General features: G+C 56.5%; 2 protein-coding genes across 5 annotated transcripts; one reads left to right on the forward strand and one right to left on the reverse strand.

Moving 5' to 3' along the window:
• Window positions 1-487: 487 nt before the first annotated feature.
• Window positions 488-3723, forward strand: NUDT18 (nudix hydrolase 18). Its single transcript, XM_025873877.2, has 3 exons — window positions 488-788; window positions 1685-1898; window positions 2158-3723. Exons 1-3 carry the CDS (start codon window positions 627-629, stop codon window positions 2751-2753), a joined length of 972 nt encoding a protein of 323 aa, XP_025729662.1. The 5' UTR covers window positions 488-626; the 3' UTR covers window positions 2754-3723.
• A 935-nt stretch (window positions 3724-4658) lies between these two features.
• FHIP2B (FHF complex subunit HOOK interacting protein 2B) lies at window positions 4659-20491 on the reverse strand. Of its 4 annotated transcripts, XM_025873880.2 has the most exons (17): window positions 20387-20465; window positions 16473-16551; window positions 13848-14020; window positions 10976-11080; window positions 10757-10879; window positions 10301-10531; window positions 9998-10194; window positions 9641-9749; window positions 9345-9421; window positions 8792-8981; window positions 8157-8302; window positions 7929-8057; window positions 7696-7786; window positions 7345-7488; window positions 6860-7000; window positions 6566-6666; window positions 4659-6331 (listed from the first exon to the last, which is right to left on the reverse strand). In XM_025873880.2, the coding sequence occupies exons 1-17, from the start codon at window positions 20429-20431 to the stop codon at window positions 6193-6195; spliced, it is 2220 nt and encodes a 739-aa protein (XP_025729665.1). In that variant the 5' UTR covers window positions 20432-20465; the 3' UTR covers window positions 4659-6192. The 4 variants fall into 4 exon arrangements, with proteins under 4 accessions (XP_025729665.1, XP_073748737.1, XP_025729666.1 ...); XM_073892636.1 differs by lacking the exon at window positions 10976-11080 and having other exon boundaries at window positions 20387-20491; XM_025873881.2 differs by lacking the exon at window positions 7345-7488 and having other exon boundaries at window positions 20387-20491.
• Between the last annotated feature and the right edge of the window lie 419 nt (window positions 20492-20910).

Consider the following 20910-nt stretch of genomic DNA (forward strand, 5'->3'; position numbering starts at 1 on the left):
TCCACCTCCCCAAGGCAGGAGCTAATGTTCCCCCTGCCACGGTGACATGCTGTACATTTTTAGTGAAGAAAAGTTATTTGGGAAGTGATCGATTTGGGCAATGCCATGGTAGGTGTATGACCAAAGTTGAACAGTAGGTCCCAGCCACGGCCCCGGGGCCTCCGTGATGTCATCTGGCTTGTCGTGACGTCATCGTCGCTGGCCACAGTGGCGCTCCGCAGCCCGCAGGCAGGATGACGTCATCGTCGGAACCCGCACCAACAAGTGCTTGCTGGAGGAGCTAGCGAGGCTGGTGGCTAGAAATGTCCGGAGGCGGGGCGTCGGATAACTGAGAGAGAAGCAGAAGCCGGTCGCGGCCACCAGCTCCCAGGCCCGGCTCCCAGCCCGCTCACGGACTGGGCCCGCCCCCGCCATGACCGACGCGAGCCAGCCAATCCGGGCAGGCCGCGGTGACGCGTAGCCTATCAGCGGACAGGGCTCGCCGGCGCTTCCGCGTTCGCGAGTGCGCCTGGCCCGAGTCGGCAGGGGGAGGGGGCGACGGCGGCGGACCGCTGTCTCACCCGTGTCCCACCTTGCCCGGCGCGGTCGGTCTGCGGGGGCCCGTTTGCCGCCTCCCAGGGGACCCGATGGCATCGGAGGGCCTGGCGGGGGCGCTGGCGGCGGTGTTGGGGGGCCAGGGGCTGAATGTGCACAGCTGCGACTCGGTGCCGGCCGGGGAGCCCCGGGCGCCCGTGCGGCTGCGGAAGAACGTCTGCTACGTGGTGCTGGCCGTGTTCCTCAACGAGCAGGTGAGCGTCCGCCCGCTGGGCCCGGCGCCCGGCCCTCCGCAGCGCGCAGCCAGCCCCGGTGGGGACAGAGGACTTGCCGGCAGCAGCCGCCACTTCTTGGTGCGTGGTGCCTCCCAGTTTTGCAAAGCACTCTCACTCACACTTAACATCTGAGCCTTGTGCGGCCCAGCCCTGAGACTGTCCCTCTATACTGAGGAGGAATCTGAGGCCCGGGAGCCTGCTTATTTCCTCCCGCTAGGCCTCAGTGTGTTGAGAAGAGGCCTGTCGTATTCCTCTTTCCCCAGAATCTAGCACAGTGCCTGCCGCTAGTGGGCTCAAAGATCTGCCCAGTGCCTCAGAGACCTCCTCTGAGCCCCGTGGACAGTAATGGCACGACCTGCGCTTATATCAGACCTTCTGTCCCACTGTGTGGTGCTCTTTTCGTGCTGATCCTGGTGCAAGTTGCTGCAACACCGGCTAGAAGGGGCCAGGGCCAGAGGTAGGAGTTGTATGGGGGTGGGGAGTGTTGCGAAGCCTAGGCCCCAGTGTGAGGACCGTGGCACAAGCGGTTTGTAAAATCACCAGGGGAGGTGAGCGATACACATAGACACATGTGGCATGTAGACAGGAGTCAGTGCAGGACACATGGCAAACCTCACCGTGGGGCCTAATCCCTAGCCCCTGAAACAGCTCCCAGGAATCTTAGCCCCTTTCTGAAATGGAAGTCTGAATGCAAAGAGGGATAAATTGCAGAGTGAGACAGCTGCGGCCCCCAGGAACACAAGGGCCAGCTCCCTGGAGAGCTCATCAGCTTGAGGTGTGCACCAGTAAGGGGGTGTTGGGTGACTGTATTTGAGATAGGCTCTAACCCCAGGGCAAGGGAAGATTCCCAGCGAAGCTCCTCTCTCTCCCCTCAGGATGAGGTGCTACTGATCCAGGAGGCCAAGAAAGAGTGCCGTGGGTCTTGGTACCTACCCGCGGGGAGAATGGAGCCTGGGGAGACCATCGTGGAGGCACTGCAGCGGGAGGTGAAGGAGGAGGCCGGGCTGCACTGTGAGCCTCTGACATTGCTGTCTGTGGAGGAGCGGGGCCCCTCCTGGATCCGCTTTGTGTTCCTCGCTCGAGCCACAGGTATGGCCCACCTGGTGGCAGTGTTTGGCAGGGGGCAGCTGACACCTTTCCCCCAGCTTGTCCTCTAATGAGATGAGCCCCTAGTCTGCCTGGCATCTCCAGCCTGTGGATTTGACTCCCAGCCCCTACCAACCCCTACCAACCCCAACCCTGGTGTAGGTCAGGGCTAGAATGCCTGGGTGGCCGTTTAATCTGCCACACCCAGCACTTCTCTCAACAGACACCCTTTCCCCCACCCCATCCTCGACATCCCCTCCAGGTGGAAATCTCAAGAGTTCCAAGGAGGCGGATGCGGAGTCCCTGCAGGCTGGCTGGTACCCACGAACCTCCCTGCCCACTCCACTGCGAGCCCAGGACATTCTGCACCTGGTAGAGCTAGCCGCCCAGTACCGCCAGCAAGCCAGGCACCCTCTTATTCTGCCCCAGGAGCTTCCCTGTAGTCTGGTCTGCCAGCGACTCGTGGCCACCTTTACCAGTGTCCAGACAGTGTGGGTGTTGGTGGGCACAGTGGGGATGCCTCACTTGCCCATCACTGCCTGCGGCTTCACTCCCATGGAGCAAAGGGGTGGCATCAAGATGGCCATCCTGCGGCTGCTACAGGAGTGTCTGACCCTGCACCACTTGGCAGTGGAGACCAAGGGGTTGCTTGGACTGCAACATCTGGGCAAAGACCATGCAGATGGCGTCTGCTTGAATGTGCTGGTGACTGTGGCTTTTCGGAACCCAGGTATGCAGAGTGAGCCCCCAAAGGTTCGGGGTGAGAACTTTTTTTGGTGGAAGGTGATGGAGGAAGATCTACAAAGCCAGCTCTTACAGAGACTTCAGGAATCATCTGTTGTCCCAGTCAACAGATAGGAAGGTGCCATCGTTGTGCAAGGAGCCAGTCTCCTGGGCCCTCTCCTCCCCCACCGCGGCTCTGCCTTCCTCTGAGGGAGGCAGGAGGTTGGCAGTCGGGTCTTGTTGCCTTAGGAGGTGATTCTCCTAGTTCTCAGGGTAATTTCCTTCTCTGTGGAACAGGTCCCTGCATTGCACCAGGACAGTGCCTTTAACCAAACAAGGAGTTCAGAGCTTAAGGATCTAATTGCCCTGTGGGCACGATGAGGGCACTACTCCCTACGGGGATGTGAGAACTTTCTGAACCTGAGAGGGCATCTACTCGTCATTTTCCATGCTTGCCTCAGTAAAGGCCTACATCCCGATTCTCAGGCACTTAGAATACGGACTTGGGTTGCTGGGGGAGGTCATTCCAAGGGAGTGGGCCCCTTGCTGAGTAAATAGGTGGCATTTGCTTTGCCTTCCTGCCTACATGTCTCTGTGGGGAGGAAGTGAGCAGGAAGGGGGAACTGCATCAAGAAAGAAGCTCCTCCCCTTGTCCCACCACAGCCACCCAGGTCTTCCCAGATAGCAAGCTTGTGTCCCAGACTGCAGGTGACTGGGGTGGGCAGGCTTCCTGCTGTCCACCATAGCCTCTGTGGTCCACTGGTGCTCTCTTTCTCTTGCCTGCCAGGGCAGGATGTGTCCACATCCCCTCTGGGGTTTGAGCAGTGAGAACACCAGAAGCTTCAGGTGGGCAAGGAGCTGTAAAGTAGAAGCTGGTCCTGCCTCCTTGAGCTTCCCTGTTCCCTCCCTGCATCACTCTGCTGGCCTCCAGGCTCCTGCCTCTGCCTTTCTACAACTTCAGCCCAAGCCAGACCAAAACCCTTTATTCCTTTCCCCTCAACCCAGCAGAATCATGATAAAAATTATTGTTTTAAAAAAGAACTTTACTAAAACTTAAGGGAAAACCACAGGAAGTGAACAAAGAAAATATATCGTGTGCTGATCACTGCGTGTAATACAGATCTCTGGTTCTGAGCAAGGGGACACTTGACTAGGCTTCCCTTCTGAGGTAACTCCACTCTGACACTGATGCCCCCCTTTCCCATCCTCTCTTGGCTGCCATCTTGTCTTTCTGGCCTTAGGCTGTGGTAGGAATCCTCTTGTGCCGTCTGAGGACAAACATCTCCCACATGATGGAATCAAACCCTTTCACTTTGGTTCATTTCTCTCAGTGTCTTGAGGGACCCGCCAGTCCACATCCCTGTCGAAGGGCAATCTTTGCTCCCACTTTATTTAGCCTAGAGTAGTTTTCGACCCTGCCCATTAGAATCACCTGGAGAGCTTTAAAAACAACTCTGGGCCCACCCCCAGAGACACCGATTCCACAGGTATTGGAAAAAGCAAACCCAGTGATTGTGACATGGTAAGAGGTAAGAGCCACTCATCAGCCCTGTCCGAGTTTTCAACTTGCTTTGTCCTGGAGTTCACTCAGCTACCTTCCGGAGAGCATCCCCCCCCACACACATCTAGGGACAGGTTTTTAAAAAAGGAGGTCCACTAAAGCATTCATACAACTCAAAACATAAATACCCCAAAATGAGACTTGCACACAGATGCTCCAGATGGCCTGTTCTCTCCCAGTGTCTCCAAGGCTAGCTGGCTCTCAGCTGTAGGTAAGCTGGGCAGAAAGTGTTGCTTGGCCAAGAAGGAGCCTGGTTCCTGGCAGGCGCCGAGGAACATCAGATGTGCGCTGCCGGAGCCTGTCTCTATTTACCACCCCCGTCGCCGGCCCCCCCCCCCCCCCCCGCCCACCCGGACACCACCTCTCTCCACTGCAGTGCTGGAAAAGGAACGTGTCTTTCTTGGGGAGGAAGATGGGCCTGAATGAGCAGTGGAGTCCTTTGCAGGAGGACACGAAGAGTGGCGAAGAGGGCCGCTGTGTCCACGCAACCAAACCATTTATTGCTGTGTTGTCTCGGGGGGACGCAGTGTGAATGCTGAAGGGGATGGAGGAGGGGAGTCTCTGTGACTCCCAGACGCTCAAACGTTTTTCTGACTCGAAGAGTTCAATTTGCCCTGTGAGCTCTGCTCTCCGGTCCCGCGCCAACACCCACGTGTGCACACACGCATGCATGCACATGCACGGTGTCCTTCAGAGCAGCGGTTACATCCTCCCCAGCTTGGAGGAACGCAGGAGAGGGAGAGGTCACTGAGTTTCTCCTCTCCCATGTCACCTCCTGGCAACCTGCGGCCGGCTTCTAGAAGCGGCATAGGCAGGAAAAGGAAGCGAAAGGGGCTCTGGCCTGCTCCTCCTTGCCCAGGAGCGAAGCCAGGAACTGCAGTCCTGCTGTGAGGTAATGCCTGGCGCCACCTGTGTGTTCCTGCAGGTTGAGACAGATTCAGGCCGGGTGGGGTGGCAGCCCCAGCCGTGAAGGGCATGCAGGGAGAACAACACTACAACCGGCTGCCTGGGCCCCAGCGCCTCCCTGCCGGGCCCTGGGGGCTTGGGGTCAGGTGGGCATCCTGGCCTCGTCTGTCCTGAGCTCCCTGGCGCCCCCGGAAGAGTATGCCATCAAGAGCACTGCAGGCTGGGTGGAAAGCTGAGGAGGGCCAGGCTCGGCCTCCCCCCAGTCTCTGAGCCCCTCTGCCCAGGTGTTGAGGACCTGCCGGGACGGGTTCAGAGGCGCCAGAGAGAAAGCAGCTGGAGCCGGAGCCTGGCACCCAGCCCCCAACTTCCCAAGGCCTCTCCCGCCCTGGCTGCAGTTACACCAAGGCTCTCATTAGCAGCTGCCCCCGCCTGGGCGCGGAGCATGCTTTGGATATTTGCCATGAGGCGGTTGGGAATTTTGCAACAGTCTCCAGGAGGGCTGGGCAGAAGAGTGGGCTTCCCCGGCCATCCACTGCCCCTTTGCCACGGATTAAGCCAAGAAGGCAGGAGAGAAAATGTCAAGTCTTAGCAGTGTCTGTGGTACCTAGCGTGACAGAGACGGGGCTCCTGCGCCCCTGTGTCTCTGGCCTGCGGTCCTGACCAGCCTCAGAACCATCACTCACTCCCCTCTGTGCCCCTGGAACTGAGCCACAGGTCTTGGCCCCGGCCACGAATGGCCTGTCGACTCGGGTAATGGGCACAGGACATGTGAGGGTCTGGGTCTGGGTGCTCACCTGGCAATTACCCAGCTCCCCCGAGAAGGCCCCGAGGACACCATGCTGTCTGGGAGGCCATCTCTTTTGCTCCTTGGCTTCTGGTACCTTGGAGACCCACTCCCTGAACCCAGTCTCGTGTGACTGACAGGCCACGATCTTGAGTTAACCTGGGAGTGGAAGCCCAGGCCTCCTTAGAGGCAGAGGTGCCTGGGAGGTAGAGATGGAACCAAGCCCCCAACCTGGGAGGCAGGAGGTGGCGGCAGTGCCAGGTGTGAGGCAGCTCTTGGGCAGAGGTATGGACAGAAGTCTCCCCTCCTGTCCTGTTCCTGGCTCAGACGTGCCCTTCTCGGGGAGAGGAGCGGTGCAGGTGAGGACCGTGTGGGGGGAACTTGACGAAAGCGATGGCAGCCAGCTCCTTGCAGAATTCCTCAAGAACCACCACGCCCTGGAGGAGAGTCTGGTGGTCCAGCCTGAGGGAGACAGCATGGGGGGGGGGTCATGGCTGGGAGGCGGTGGGAGTGTGGCCAGTATGACATCCCAGTGTCCATGAGGCACATTCCAGTGGCAGACATCTCTGAGTGAAGACCGAGCTCAGCAATGGGCCCTCTTCCCCCCCAAGCCTGTGCCCCTCCCACTATCCTTGGGCAGTCTGCCTTCCCACCCTAGGGTCCGTGCTTGGGCACCCATTTCCCTCGGTTACTTACTGCTCCCCAGGGACCTGACCCATCAGCTGCTTGCGCACCAGGAGCAATTTGCCCGGGAACTGGGGTACCCTCTGAATTCTCTGCATCAAGTCCCCGATCACCTAGAGCGGGAATGAGACATGGCTGAGGTGGGGGCCAGTGACACTCACGCAGGGTCCCCTAGCTCTGCTGTAGCACCGCAGAGGAGGGGTGGGGCTGTCCAGAGTGCCCACTCCTGCGGCCCCCAGCCCCCTCCTGATCCCCTCTCTTCCTGCCACCCCACAGGCACACAGCCCTGGGCTCTGGCATTCTTACCCTGACGAGCACAGAGAACAGACTCCTGCAGCCAGGGGCCAGGTTGATGTAGGGATCCAGGAGGTACTCGTGGATAAGGGGGTGGGGGAAGAGGGCCAGCCGGGACAGCACTGAGGTCACCTGCAGGTTCAGGCTGTACGGCTGTAGGGAGCACAGTGGACAAGCCGAGGGTTGACAGGGGGCGGTGAGCATTTTGGCACTCCCCCAGCAAGGCGCCTGGCCAGTGTGAACGTGTGCGGGGGTGGGAGTCTCACGTGATGTGTGTGTGTCACGGATTCCCTGGGGCTGAGGGCCAGAACATGTTAGGGCGTGTGGAGCAGAGGCAAGATGGGGCTTCCTGCCTGGAGAAGTGGGAGGGGTGGGGGAGGGGGATATGGAGCTGAAGAACCAAAGAGGACTCAACCCCCACCCCCCGCCCCGGGCACCTGCCTGGAGTTCTCCCGTGGGCCCTCACCCTGTAGCCAGGGCCCAGTCCTGTTGGCTACCTGTTCCAAAATCCGGGACATGCGGTCAAACAGCATTCGGAGGAAGTGACCCTCAAAGAAAGGCCGTTCGGGCTCATGGGGGTCCAGGGGTGTGGGGCCCAGGGGCCAGCCCCAAGGGGCAACTCGGGAGCTGCACTCCTGGAACTGAAACAGGAGTGAGAGCTGAGGAGGTGGGCCCAGTGGTCAGGAGGCACCCGCAGACCGCGGGAACCACAGAGGAAAGATGGACTCGAGGCTCTGGGCCGGAGCAGGGAGCGCCTGGGGCAGATCACAGAGGGAGAAGGTGGAGTCTATCAACGCCCTGGCTTTGAGGGACAAGAAGTGGGTGCTGGCAGAGGCCTCATCACTCACCAGTCCATAAGCATCGTGGACGTACGTGTCATATCCGGTCTCCTCTAGGAAAGCCGAGGTCTTGGCTTCCTCAGGAACCAGGCAGAGGAAACTGAGAGACAAGACCCTAGGTGTGGAGGGGCACTGCCTGGGCTGCCCTAGTTCCTCCCCACTCCTGGGCTGCGCCTCCCTCAGGGCTAGAGCCAAAGACGGAACAAACCTCAAGTGGCTTAGGTTTCCAGACGGCTCCCTACCTGTTGACAATCTCGGTCACTGCTGTTTTGCCATCTGAGTTGGTGGCAGGGGCTGGGGGAGGCTTTGCTGAGGGGTGAAAGCTGGAGTTGAGGAAGCCGTCTGTGAAGTAAGGGTCTTCCTCCAGATCTCTGTGGCACCAATGAATGAATGAGCAAGTGCGGGGGTACGGGGGGCTGTGGCGGGTCCCAGCAGCCTGAGGCCTCCCAGAGGCGCAGGGTTTCACTTACAGGGTGTCCTCATAGCTCTCGGGCTCGGGTGAGCCCCGGGCCACATAATGGCGGCCCTCCAGGTTGCACAGGACCAGGCTGCGGATGACCTGCTCGTGCGGCTTCTGGAGCAGCTCCTCGAATAGCCGCAGGGTGGTGATGCTGATCTGGGTAAGAAAGGGTCAGCCGGACCCTGGTTTCTAGGGGTCCCTGGGAATTGCTCACTCAGATAAGAAAAGAGCAGGTGCCAGGTTTTGGGGGGAGTGGGTGGGTGCTGGGCTGGGAGCCGAAAGTCTGCCCAGTCCTGGTTCTGTTACCCATTTGATGTATGTTATCAAGTGAGCCAACTGGCTTTTCTGTGTCTGTTTCCATGGCTGAGAAACGGGAATAGCGGCCTCACCTAGCTCAGAGTAGCTGTAAGCCTCAAACAAGCCAAGTGAATATGAAATAGGTTTGGAAAACATCAAGTCACATGGCAAGCATCTGATCACAGAAAATCACCGTGTGACAAAAGCAGTCACTGTTTTTGGGGGTATGCATTTCAATGCCTCAAAGGCAGTACCACCTGGTGAGTTTGTGCAAGCGGGAGGAGCAGTCAGGGGACCCCCTTGGGCAGGGGTCGGTGGGAGCCAGAAGGACAACGCCCACCCCCTCACCTCGTCAGAGAGGTGGTCGCAGTGCCCGATGAGGTGAGCGCACAGAGTGCGGGGGCCATCGTCGGGGGCTGCAGCCTGTGGGTCTGTGCCCAGGAGGAAAGCCACAGCCTCTCGCAGCAGGGCAGGAGAGCGGAGCTGACGCAGCATGGCCGTGAGCAAGGCGGTGGAGGTCAGGACGCTCTGCTCAGAACTACAGAGAGAGAGCACTGAGCCAGGCCTGGGGGCTGAGAGCCAGGTGGAGAGGGGAGAGCAGAGAGGGAGCCAGGAGTGAACGAACGTGGGGATGACAGAACCCTTTCCTGGTTTCCTTGTGCCTTCCCTGGTATTTCTCTGCTTGCTCCCTAGCCCTCCCGAGGTCCTGGAGTCAGCCCATGTGGCTCTGAGCCACATGTGTGTCAGGGGGCCAGGCCCGGCAAACATTAACCATGGAGCCCACAGACCCCCGTAACTCTGGCCAAGGAGATCCCTGGCCTTAGGGACAGGAAGGGACTTGGTGGGGTGAGCAACTGGGCCCAACCACGGCCATGCCCAAGGGAACAGGACATAGACTTACACATGCAGGAGGTGGGGCTGCACAATCTCCATGAATAACTTCTCAGCCACAGCCTTTGCCAAGGCGTCTGCAACCACCTAGGTGCCAAAGAACATGTCTTAAGCACGTTTTACCTCCATGACAGTTTTCCATCGAGAAGCAACCGTGTCCTTGCACAGCGTTTAACACAATAGGCAGCCCGGGGGCCCTGCCTAGCTCCTGAAACACCCACTTGGCCCTCAAGGTGGACACAGGGAAGGGAGTGGAGTCAACCGCAGGGCACCCCCCCAGAGAGCCCTGTTGAGGCCCTGGCTCACCATGTGTGCCTCTGTGATGAGGTGGTCACAGTAATCAAACCAGCCCAAAAAGGCAGCCAAGGCGTCCTTGCCAGGGAAGGAAGCCTCATCAGATGGGGCACTGGGCAACCTGAGGGGGAGCAAGGGAGGAGCTGTGAGGCCTGCCTCAGGGATGTTCCAGAATCTGGGCCCCTTCTCTCTGCAACCTCTGTTGCTGGTGCGGGGCGGGGGAGCGAGGGGGGAAAGCCCTTGAGGATAGGCTGTGCCCTCAGCAAGAGGGTGGCCAGCAGGGGTCCCCATCCCTCCTAGAAAACCAGAGGACAGGGAGGGCTTCTCGCCACTGAAGATGTAGGCCAGCTTCCTGGGTCAAGCGCCTACCTCCAGCTGACGCCCTCTAGCGCAGCAATGTCGGCCGGGTCCAGGAAGGGGGGCACGGACTGGTACAGGTGGCAGAGGTGCTCGACCACAGCAGGGCAACAAGGACTGCTCTGTACCAGGTAGGTGGCGGCTGCAGGCGAAGCCACACTTACCAGGAGCAGCAGGTTCTCCTGGGCCTTCAGAGCCACCCGACCTTTCTAGGGGATAGGGGTATGACTTCAGGGACATACATCTGAACCCCCAGATCCCCTCCCAGCAATTTGCCCTCCTCATCCCTGCCCACTCTGTCTCGGCAGCAAGCACCTTGCTCTTGCACAACCCGATCAGGGAGGTGATGAGGTTGCTTTCCCCAGCCGCTCCATCCGGCTCCTCCTCCCTCTCGGCAGGCAGCTGCGTGCTCAAGGCCCGGGCCCCGCAGGGACTCGTGTCAGGAGCCTTGCTGCGGGGGTGGTCCTTGTCTTGGATGCTGGCTGCCTCTCTAGGCAGGGTGGTGGGTTCTTTGGATGACTTCTTCCTACTGACAATCTTTTTACCCTGCAAAGAAGGTCGGGTGAAGCCATGTCATGGTGCAGACTATTCCCCACAATGCCCCCTTGGGAATGCAGGATGTGTTGGCTGTCAGGGCCTCGGCATAGGGCTGGAGGGAAAGCCGCCTAGGTGCCTGAGTACCTGCTCCACCCTCTGCTTCCTCAGAAGGGCCTTAGGGGCCTGCCCTGGGGTCAGGGCCCTCCCGCTCCTGTCCCTCACAGAGGTGCTCACTTCCAGGATGTAGGTGAGCAGGGCTGGGTCCTGTTGGATCTTGGAGCAGAGGACGGTGGTGAACTGTACCTCCTCCTTTTCTGTTTGGGATCCAGGAACTGTCCCACCAAGTCGGAGAAGCTTCTAGAAGGGAAGCAAATTAGAAACAGAGAAGAACGGGGTAGCAGAGAAGACAGAGGGCTTGACCCTCAGACACCCCTTGTTCTCCTGGCCCCTCACCTGCACAGGCCTGTGGACGTTGAGGTAATGCAGGAGGGGGTGCTGCACCTGGGCCAGAACCTTGCTGAAGAACTGGAATACCTGCTGTCGCATCCCTGGGGGGTACTGAGTGTCAAGGAACAGAGTGCCCGTCAGAAGATGGAGCCTGCCCACTGCCTGGAATGCTCCCCGCCCCCGGGGCCACAGCAACCATCCTCCCTCGGTCACTGCTCAGAGAGCACATTTTCTGCAAGCCTCCTTCCCTCACTACAGACACGCCTCCGAGACAGACAGGTTTGCTTCCAGACCACCACAATAAAGCAAATACTGCGATAAGTGAATATCGCAATAAAGCAAGTCAAATTAATTTTTTGGCTTCCCAGTGAATACAAAAGCTATGTTTATGTTATACTATAGTCTATTAATTGTGCAATTGCGTTGTCTAAAAAGCAATGTACATAACCTTAATTTTATAATATTGCTAAAAAATGCCAACCATCATCTGAGCTTTCAGCGAATTGTAATCTTCTTGCCGGTGGAGGCTCTTGCCTCGCTGTTGGTGGCTGCTGACTGATCAGGGTGGTGGTTGCTGAAGGTGGGAATGGCTGTGGCAACTTCTTAAAATAAGACAACAGTGACGTTGGCCGTGTTGATCGACTCTTCCGATTTCTCTGTATCACCGCGATGCTGTTCGATAGCATTTTACTCACAGTAGAACTTCTTGCAAAATCGGAGTCAGTCCTCTCCAACCTGCCGCTTCTCTATCAACTAAGTTTATGCAATGCTCTAAATCTGTTACCATCTCAACAATCTTCCCAGCGTCTTCCCCAGGAGTAGATTCCATCTCAAGCAACCCCTTTCTTTGCTCATCCATGAGCGGCAACTCCTCATCTGTTAGTTTGATCACGAGATGGTGGCCATTCAGTCCCATCCTCAGGCTCCACTTCCTGTTCTAGTTCTCTCGCTCTCTCCCCCACACTTCCTCCTCTGAAGTCTTGAACCCGCCAGAGTCATCCATGAAGGCTGCGACTGAATTCTTCCAAGCTCCTGTTCATGTTGATATTTTGACGTCTTCCCATGAATCACGTATGTTCTCCGTGGCACCTAGAATGGCGAATCTTTGCCAGAAGGTTTTTCAATTTGCTTTGCCCAAATCCATCAGAAGAATCGCTATCTATGGCAGCCACCACCTTACAAAATGTATTTCCTAAATAAGAAGACTTGAGGGTCAAATGCCTCCTTGCTCGCCGGGCTGCAGCATGGCTGCCGTATCAGCAGGAAACAACCATCGTCTCGTTCTACTTCTCCATCAGAGCTCGTGCGTGACCAGGTGCATGGTCAGTGAGCAGTCGTGGTTTGACAAGAATATTTTTTTTCGGAGTGCTAGGTCTCAACGGTGCACTCAAAATATTCAGGAAACCACGTTGTGCTCCGAAGTGCTGTCACCCAGGCTTTGTTGTTCGTTCACAGAGCACAGGCCGAGTGGCACGAACACAACTCTCCAGGGTCCTGGGATTTTCAGAATGGTCAATGAGCACTGGCCTCGACTTCAAGTCACCAGCCGCCTCAGCCCCTGACAAGAGAGTCAGCCCACCCTTGGAAGCTTTGCAGCCGGGCACTGACGCCCCCCCGGCCGCTGAGGGTCCTAGCTGGCGTCTTCTGCCAATAGAGGCCGTTTCATCCGCATTGGAAACCTGTTGCTCCGCGTAGCCTCCTTCATCACTTATCCCGCTGGGTCTCCCGGAGAACTGGCTGCAGCGTCTACCCCAGCGCTGGCCGCCCCCCCTCGCACCCTGATGTTACAGGGGCGGCGTCTTCCCTTACACCTCACGGACCCGCCTCTGCCAGCTTCCGACGTTCCCCGGGCAGCTTCCTCACCGCTCTCAGCCTTCGCCCGACCGAAGCGAGTCAGCGCCTTGCTCAGGGTCAGGCTTTGGCTTAACGGACCGTCGTGGCTCGTTTGCTCTTCTAGGCCGACCCGTCAGACCTTCGGCGCGGCCGCAATAAGGCTGTTCTGCTTTCTTACCGTTCGCGCGTTCACCGGAAGGCACTTTGAATTTCCTCCAACTTTTCCTTTGCGTTCTCGACCTGGCTGACTGTTGTGTGGCCTGCTTTTGGCCCATCTCAGCTTTCCTCACTGAGCTTAATCATTTCTAGCTTTTGATTTAAAGTGAGAGACGCGTGACTCTTCCTCACTTGAACACTTGGAGGCCACTGGAGGGGTATTAGTTGGCCGAATTTCAATATTGTAGTGTCTCGGGGAGTAGGGAGGCCCAAGGAGAGGGAGAAAGATGGGGACGGGCTAGTCAGTGGAGCTGTCTTACAGGGGCATTACTTGTGGTACCCCCAATTATAATAGCAACATCAAAGATCATTGAGCACCTATCACCGTAAGGAATATCATCACTAAGTTGGAAATATTACCAAGAATTACCAAAATGTGACACAGAGACATGAAGTGACCAGATGCTGCTGGAAACATGGCGCCAACTGACTCAGTGCACCGTTGCCCCAAACCTCCGACTTGTAAGAAATGCCAGCTTTGTGAAGCACCATCACATGGACTGCAATCAAATGAGCTGCACCCTTTGAAACCGGCCTGCCCACACTGTTGGGTCCCCGTCCCACTTCACCGTTCTCCATGACCTGTCATGGTTGGACAGACTCCGTGTGGGCCCCCCTGGTGACCCACTCTCTCTGACTAGAACTTTCATCTGTTTTAACAGCTGCTGGGTCTGCCACACTGAGGCCCCTGCCTGGCACACGGCTGGTTCTTAGCACACCTTTGGCTGAATGAACCCTGACTGAATAACAGCAGCGTTTCCATGACACAACGGGACAGGAACACAGAGGGACGAGCCAGGGCCGCAGGGGCCCCCCGGGGTGTGCCCACCTCGGCCTTGCCCAGTGTGCACAGCGTCTCCAGGATTTTGTGTTGCAGCAAGTATTCCAGACAGGGCCCGGCCTCACCAGCTGCCGTCTGCTGCCTCTCCTCATACACCAGGATGTCCAGCATCTGCTTCAGCCGCCAGGGAATATCCGTTTTCTTGGCGGGGGTGTTTTCATCTAATGAGATTCAGGAAACAAGGGTGAGTGGGGTGATGAGGTCAAGCCCCTGGGGCCCAGGGGGTGGAGGGAGACTGAGGGTACACCTGGAGTAAGGCCCGGCTCACAGTTGGCTTCGAACGAAGACCAGAGGAAGTGGAAATTTACAGTTGGTGCCTCTATATTTAAAAAGACAAAAGACCTTTTGGATGAGGCCCAGGATACAGCCCTCTGACTGGGAATGTGTGCATACTCTAGCGCTTTATCAGAGGGAGGCGGCATCATTTTTTCTCCCAACCCCGGGGGTGTCCAGGAGGATACACTGCTCAGGCTGCAGGTCAGCTCTGGGCCCGAACAAGAAGCCGGGGGCTCAGGGGTCTCTGTCATAGAATTTATAAGCTGTCTTGGAGCAGCTTCCGGAGAGGTAAACCTCCGGTCCCTTTTTACACTCACAGGAGGCAGAAAGGAGAAACAATTTTTTTTACACAGGAGAAAAAAAATCCATGCATGACCATGAGTTCGGAGGCAACACTGCTCCGCTGTGCAAAGGTCTTGATGGAGAAGCTGGGGCTTTCTTGGTGAGAGTCTCAGACAGAGTTTGCATAAAGCAAGTTTTGGGGCTTTGGGACTGCCTTGGGGCACCCTCTCGCTTATTTTGAAAGCACTGGTTTTTGAACAACACAGCTCAGTTCACCTCACCCATCCCTGTGCCTATGGTCTAGGGACTGCTCTGGAAATTAATGGATTGGGTTCAGGTGAAGCCCCAGGTGGACCTGAAGTCAGTTCTGGATCTTTTCCTACATCCTGGTAGATTGGGGCTCTCTGTCAAGAGACCTTCAGTCTAAAAGGTACAAACTTCCAATTAAAAAATAAATAAGTCCTGGGGCTCCTGGGTGGCTCAGTTGGTTAAGCGTCTGCCTTCAGCTCAGGTCATGATCCCAGGGTCCTGGGATGGAGCCCCACATCGGGCTCCCTGCTCTGCGGGAAGCCTGCTTCTCCCTCTGCTGCTCCCCCTGCTTGTGTTCTCTCTCTCTCTGTGTCTCTCTCTGTCAAATAAATAAATAAAATCTTAATAAGTAAGTAAGTAAGAAGCAGGTAAGTCCCGGGGCGCCTGGGTGGCTCAGTCAGTTGGGTGTCTGATTCTTGATTTCGACTCAGGTCATGATCTCAGAGTTGTGAGAGCAAGCCCCACATCAGGCTCTGTGCTGGGTGTGGAGCCTGCTTAAGATTCTCTCTCTTTCCCTCTCCCTCTGCCCCCCTCCCTCTCTGAAAAACAAAAAACAAAACAAAAACAAAAATAAAAACTCATAAATAAATAAGTCCTGAGAATGTTATATACAGCACAGTGATTATAGTTAATGTATTGCATATCTGAAAATTGCTAAGAGTAGATCTTAAAAGTTGTCATCACAAGAAAAAATTGGCAACTAGTTAGGGTGATGGATGTTAACTAGACTTATTGTGGTCATCACTTCACAATATATCCATATATTGAATCAATATGTTGTACACCCAAGTTACATGATATAATGTTAACATCAATTATTACCTCTAAAAAGGAAAAAAAGATCTTCAGTTTAGAGCCATTGTTCTCCACTGGGGGTAATTCTGCCCCTGGGAACATTTGGCAATGTTTGGAGAGACATTTATACTTATTGCAATGGGGACAGTGGAAACCAGAGCTGCTGCTAAACACCCCACCATGCGCCCCCAGAAGCCCTCCACCACAAAGAATGGTCAAGCCCAAATGTCAACCATGCCAAGATTGGGAAACCTGGTCTAAAAGGACATTTAGGGGGGTCCCTCAAAGTGTCCAAAGACTGCTTTTTAATTTTTTGGGCTGGCCCAGGCTGGAAATCAAGTCTTCAGGAAAGGGGTAGACTGGAATCAAACCCCAGTCTGAACCAGGAGGTAGAAAGCCGGGGATGCCAGACAGCGTTACCTGGCAACCAATGTGTATCCACCAATACCAACATACTGACTACAAAGCAGCAAATCCGATGCCACCCCTTAGGGAGTCATCCTGCTGGGCCCAGATTACCCAAAGCCTTGCTGTCTGGGGTGTCAGCTGGGGGACACGGACCCAGGCACGTTATGGGCATTGGCTTTTGTCATCTCCCTGCCTTAGATTTCTATAAGGGAAATGCCCTCACAGTTAGCTCAGGGAAAGGAGGACTTGATTCCGTTTCTTTTAATCAGTAAGCCCTGGACACAGGCCCTGAGGACCGCAGGCCTGGACACTCTGCCTCGCTGGAAGCGAGGGGCAAGTGGAGCTCAGCCTCTGCCTTGCAGTCAGCTCAATGATGTCCCCACTCCTACCTCACACAGTTCCTCTCCCAAAAGGTCAGGGTGGGGCCAGCTCCCCACTCTCAACCCCTGTGCAGCCCTCGTCACCTTCTCCAGGCCACATGCATCTCTGCAGGCAGGGGGACGCGGCCCGCACCTTCCTCCCCACTGGCTGCAGGGCTCCCACCTGTACTTTCAATGTAGTAGTGCGTGATGCCCTTCCAGTGCTCCACGAAGGCCTCCAGCAGGTCAATGCTGGGCTCCCGCTGTGGAGAGAGCAGACTCAGCGTGAGGGGCTGCCACTGTCACTCATCACAGTGGACAGTCAACCGTCTACCAGGGGTCGGGTCAGTGCCAGGCCCTGGAGGAGGCACCGTGATCCAGGTTCTCAAAGGGAACACGAAGGCGTTTTCTCCAGGACAATCTCTTGGCACCTCTCCCAGCCCCCCTCTCTCCTGGAGATGCTGTGCTCCTGCTATGTGTCATGACTCCACGGTCCCTGGCCCGGAAGATCTAAGAACGTTGGTCGGGGGGACTAAGACACAGAAACAGTTCGTCTCAACGTGGTTACGCTACTGTAGAGGGATACAGAGGAAAACAGGAGAGCGCCCCCAAAACAACAAAATCAAAATGATACGCATGGAAAACATGGCAAAGACAAAGCTTTTGGGCCCCTCTCAGTCCAAGAGTCTGCACAAATCTGTGTTCAAGGTCATCGAAAGGCTTCGTTCAGCCAGATAGGTAGTTAGCATAAGATTCATGAGGTGCCTTACTTATATATAACATGCTTGCATCTTTTGTCCAAGGCTGCAGGTTGCTAGAGGAGCTGGGGATGCACAGCCTCCAGCCCCAGGGAATTCTATTTCTGCTACGAGCAAGCCTCAAACCTGCCCCTCTTCCAGAAGTTATCTCTTCATCTCCACACCGATAACAACTGCTTCCCTGAAAACTCAAAAAAAGAGCTGTCACTCTCTTTCCTTGCAGAGTAAATGTATACAGGAGAAAAATGCATAATTAAATAGTCCCTCACCACAGGTGCTCATTTCTACCTCTCCATCTTTGCTCAGGCCACTCCTCTGTCCAGGAGGCCCTGTGTCCCCCTACACTTGCCTAGATCCGAACAGTCACCAGTGAGGTCCAGCTAAGGGCCACCGGTTCCGCAAAGGCCTCACCAGAGTTCCTGGATGCATCTAACCTCACACTTCACCGCAGCACAGAACTGAGTGTCTACTCCTGATTCGTTCAGGAAGTATCTTTTGAGTGCCTCCTGTGTACAAGACACCATGCCAGATGCTGTAAGCAATACAAGGCTGCCGGAGACCCAGTGCCAGGGAGAACAGAATATGAAAACCGCCCCGAGTAACTCAGCTGTAGGAAGTCGTGTGAGAACGCGGGACAGGTAGAAAATGGCCCATGGGAAAAGAGCACTGGAACAGAGAAGGCTTTACTGAGGTTACCCTGAAACTAAAACGTGACGAATGCGGTCCCAAGTCAATAATTAGAGATGAAGGAAAGACGTTTCCTGCGGAAGGAACTCTGCAAAGTGTGTCTGGGACAAGGATGGATTGATGAGCGTATGGGCCCCTGAACATCCAGTCACCAGGTCAGGATTGTTTTTGTAGGCAGTCAGAGGTAGGTCAAGGACGTCTGCTAAGCAGTGTTTCAGGCAGAGTCCGCTGACAGTTCTGTGATGATGAAGGCAGGAAGAACGGTTAGAAGGCCATGAAGACAGGAGGAAGAAGCAGTAACACTGAATCAGAGGCCCTGAAACTCTCCCCCTCAACCCTTGGCTGCCCAGGCAACCTTGTCTTCTTTCACGGTTGGGGCGGGGGGAGGCATGACCCTTACTGGAGCAGTACCTCCCATGGTCATTCCAAGCACACCGTCCACATGGGGCCACTGTCTCTTACCACGTCCTGTGTGAGACTGTGATTGTGGGATTAGAGTCTTCTCTTCTACTAGACTGTGAGCTCCCTGACGGCTCGGGCTCTGTGTTTTCTAGCTCTGCCTGCCCCTAAAGAGCTCTGCCACGAGTGACTAGTCATTCGTATTTACTAAACATCTCAGCAAACTCCTTTAGACATCCTTTCCATAGTCCCTTGTCTCAGGAAAGCCCTCCGACCCTTGACCGGCACTATAAGTCATCTTCCAGCGCGGCGATGGGCTCTCATCTAGCCTCAAAATTCATTTGTAGTCTCCTGAACCCTTAAGCTGGGCTTATGCTGAAAACGAACAACCCAGTAAGAACAGGAGACCCGGGAGAACACAGACGGCAGCAGACTGTAGCAAACAGACTGTAACAAAACAGACTGTCAGGACAAAGCAAGGGGATCATCTTCACCTCAATCTACTATTAGCTCTTATAACTCCAAAGAAATTGTACCAAATGATTTATTTTAAAGAGAAATTATTAAATTACTAATCTTCATTATCTTTGTTAATAATAATAAAGAATATTTTCTAAAAGAACCCTTAACGATTGCTATTCTATTTTGTCAGAAGAGGGCAGGAAGGAGCACTCTTCCTCCTTAACAAGGAGTCAAGCAACCTGCTGGGGTCTTAACCTGGTGACCCAGGCAGGCGAAGACCTATGCCTCCCCATGTGGGGGTGGGGGGGGGAAGAGGGGCTCCCTTCTCTCCTGACAGTTACACGGGGCCAGCCAAACTTCCACGGCATTGTCTCTGTATCTGATACTCACGGGCCAAAAATCACCTGCCTAAAAATACGTCCCTTGACCACCAATCCCTCCTCCAGCCCCTGATGCTGAAATGCCTGCACTGGAAGGATTAGAAAGTCACTTCTCAGGACTAAGGCTCTCTCTGGCCCCTCTCCCACCCTGTGTATGGAGCTTTCCCGAGAGGTATGAAGTGGTTTGTCACACCACTTTCTAAGATGACAGCTGTTTTGATTGGAGACAAGGAAGAAGGGAAGGCAAGACCATTCTGGACCCCTCCCGAGGTGGGCTGCCCTGGACATTAGGAAGGGCAGGGCTGCGGACAGGTGAAGGAGAGGTCGGAGGGGCTTTTCACTTTCTTCACAGGTTTGATAAGGCTGAGACTGTTCTCATTTTTAATAAGCTCTGTTTTGGATGGGGGGTGTGGGGGAGAAAGGAGGTGGGACACCAGGTTGTTTCTTCTGAGCAAATCGGACAGAATATACTAAATTGATCAATTAGAAGAGACCTCTACTTTGGGACAAAAGAACTGTTAACTTTACAGACAGATTCTTGGCAAGGTTACTTTAAACTGAAGGCATTCGGCCTAGTCTATCTAAACTGCACTTTTATCTTGCTGAATGAAGTGAACCGGCCTCTGACCAGCCTTCAACCCGACAGATAATGGCAAACACACAAACTCTCCCTCATATGGCCGCCACAAGTCCCCCCACTGCTGGCCTCTCCTGACTCAAGGTCACTCTGGCCAGGGCCAGTGTGGTGTGAGATAACATTCTGGATACCGCCCTGTGCCCCGCAGCAGGCTGTTCCCTGGGCCAGGCGCCCACCCACCCCTGGACTGTATATATACACGCTTCCTGGAGACGTGGCCAATCTGGGCCGGAACTTCGCAAGTGGAGGCTGAGAGCACACGCGCCTGACGGAGGTCTTGGGGTTGCCTGGGGGCTCAGAAGGAAGGCAAGGGGCATCTATTTTTCCAGCCCAGGTGACCAGAAAGGGAGGAGCGGGGGGGGGGGGGCGCGGGGGAGGAAGGCAAAGGGCCTGGGGAAGGGACCTTGGGGAGGAAACTACTGGGTGACAAGGGAGCCCTCTAGCACAGCACAGTTTGGGAACTGGGAGCGAACTGGGAACGGGGAGCAGGAAAAATAAACAGGAAGCCATTTGGGGAAAAGGGTGAGGGGCTGGGGCGATCTGGAGAGGAGCTGGGATTAGGCGCGACAGGGAAAGAGGCCACGCGAAGCAGGAAGGGCTGCGCGGGAGGGTCGCGACGGGGGAGAGGGGAGGCCCGGGAAAGGGCGCCGCGGCCTGGTTGGGGGTCCCTTCCCCGAGGCGGACCCGCGCCCTCCGCCCGCCCGCCGGCTCCTCCTCCGGCCCCGCGCCCGCCCTTCCGGCCTAGCCCCGCGCGCCCGGGCCTCCCCGGCCTCACCGCCCCCACGGCCTCCTGCAGCAGCGCCCCGAGCCGGCTCAGCATGTTGGCGGCCCGACCCGGCTCCGCTCCCGGGCGGCGGTGGCGGTGGCGGCGGCGGCGGCGGCGGCGAAGCTCTCGGGCGGAGGGCGGCCCCGGAGGCGCGGCGAGGGGGCGGGGCCCCGCCTGGTCCGCCCCGCCTCGGCCCGCTGGGCGCACCGGCCGCCCACCGCCCCCAGCCCCGGCCCGGCCAGGCCCGCGGAAGGAGGCCGGGCGCCGACGTGGCCCGGCCCGGGAGAGCGGGGCGGTGGGGTGGGGGGGGGGGGAAGGGGGTGGCCCTGGAGCCTGGCGCCGCAGCGGAGGGGCGCCGCGGAGAAGCAGGTTCACGCGGCCCCGTGGGGGAAGCCAGGTGGCAGCGAGAAGGACGAGTGGGACCGGGAGTTTCTTCCATGAGGAATGGGAAGGTTTGTGGGTCCTGTAAGTCTCTAGACGCCCCTACCCCCACCCCCTGTCCAACACAGTAGCCCCTGTCGGCACGTGGCTGT

The sequence above is a fragment of the Callorhinus ursinus genome, unplaced genomic scaffold (genome assembly GCF_003265705.2).
Source record: "Callorhinus ursinus isolate GAN/ISIS: 27379988/994484 unplaced genomic scaffold, GSC_fseal_2.0 scaffold4, whole genome shotgun sequence".
NCBI classification, from domain to species: domain Eukaryota; kingdom Metazoa; phylum Chordata; class Mammalia; order Carnivora; family Otariidae; genus Callorhinus; species Callorhinus ursinus.

Bases quoted from the DNA above. Each gene is read 5' to 3' on its own strand.
- NUDT18 (XM_025873877.2), top strand. From the start codon at position 627: ATGGCATCGGAGGGCCTGGCGGGGGCGCTGGCGGCGGTGTTGGGGGGC. The intron at 789-1,684 runs GTGAGCGTCCGC...CTCTCCCCTCAG, and splicing joins CCGTGTTCCTCAACGAGCAG to GATGAGGTGCTACTGATCCA. The intron at 1,899-2,157 runs GTATGGCCCACC...CATCCCCTCCAG, and splicing joins GTTCCTCGCTCGAGCCACAG to GTGGAAATCTCAAGAGTTCC.
- FHIP2B (XM_025873880.2), bottom strand. From the start codon at position 20,431: ATGCTGAGCCGGCTCGGGGCGCTGCTGCAGGAGGCCGTGGGGGCG. The intron at 10,195-10,300 runs GTGCTTGCTGCC...CCTATCCCCTAG, and splicing joins TCGGGTTGTGCAAGAGCAAG to AAAGGTCGGGTGGCTCTGAA. The intron at 6,667-6,859 runs GTAAGAATGCCA...TTCCCGCTCTAG, and splicing joins TGTTCTCTGTGCTCGTCAGG to GTGATCGGGGACTTGATGCA.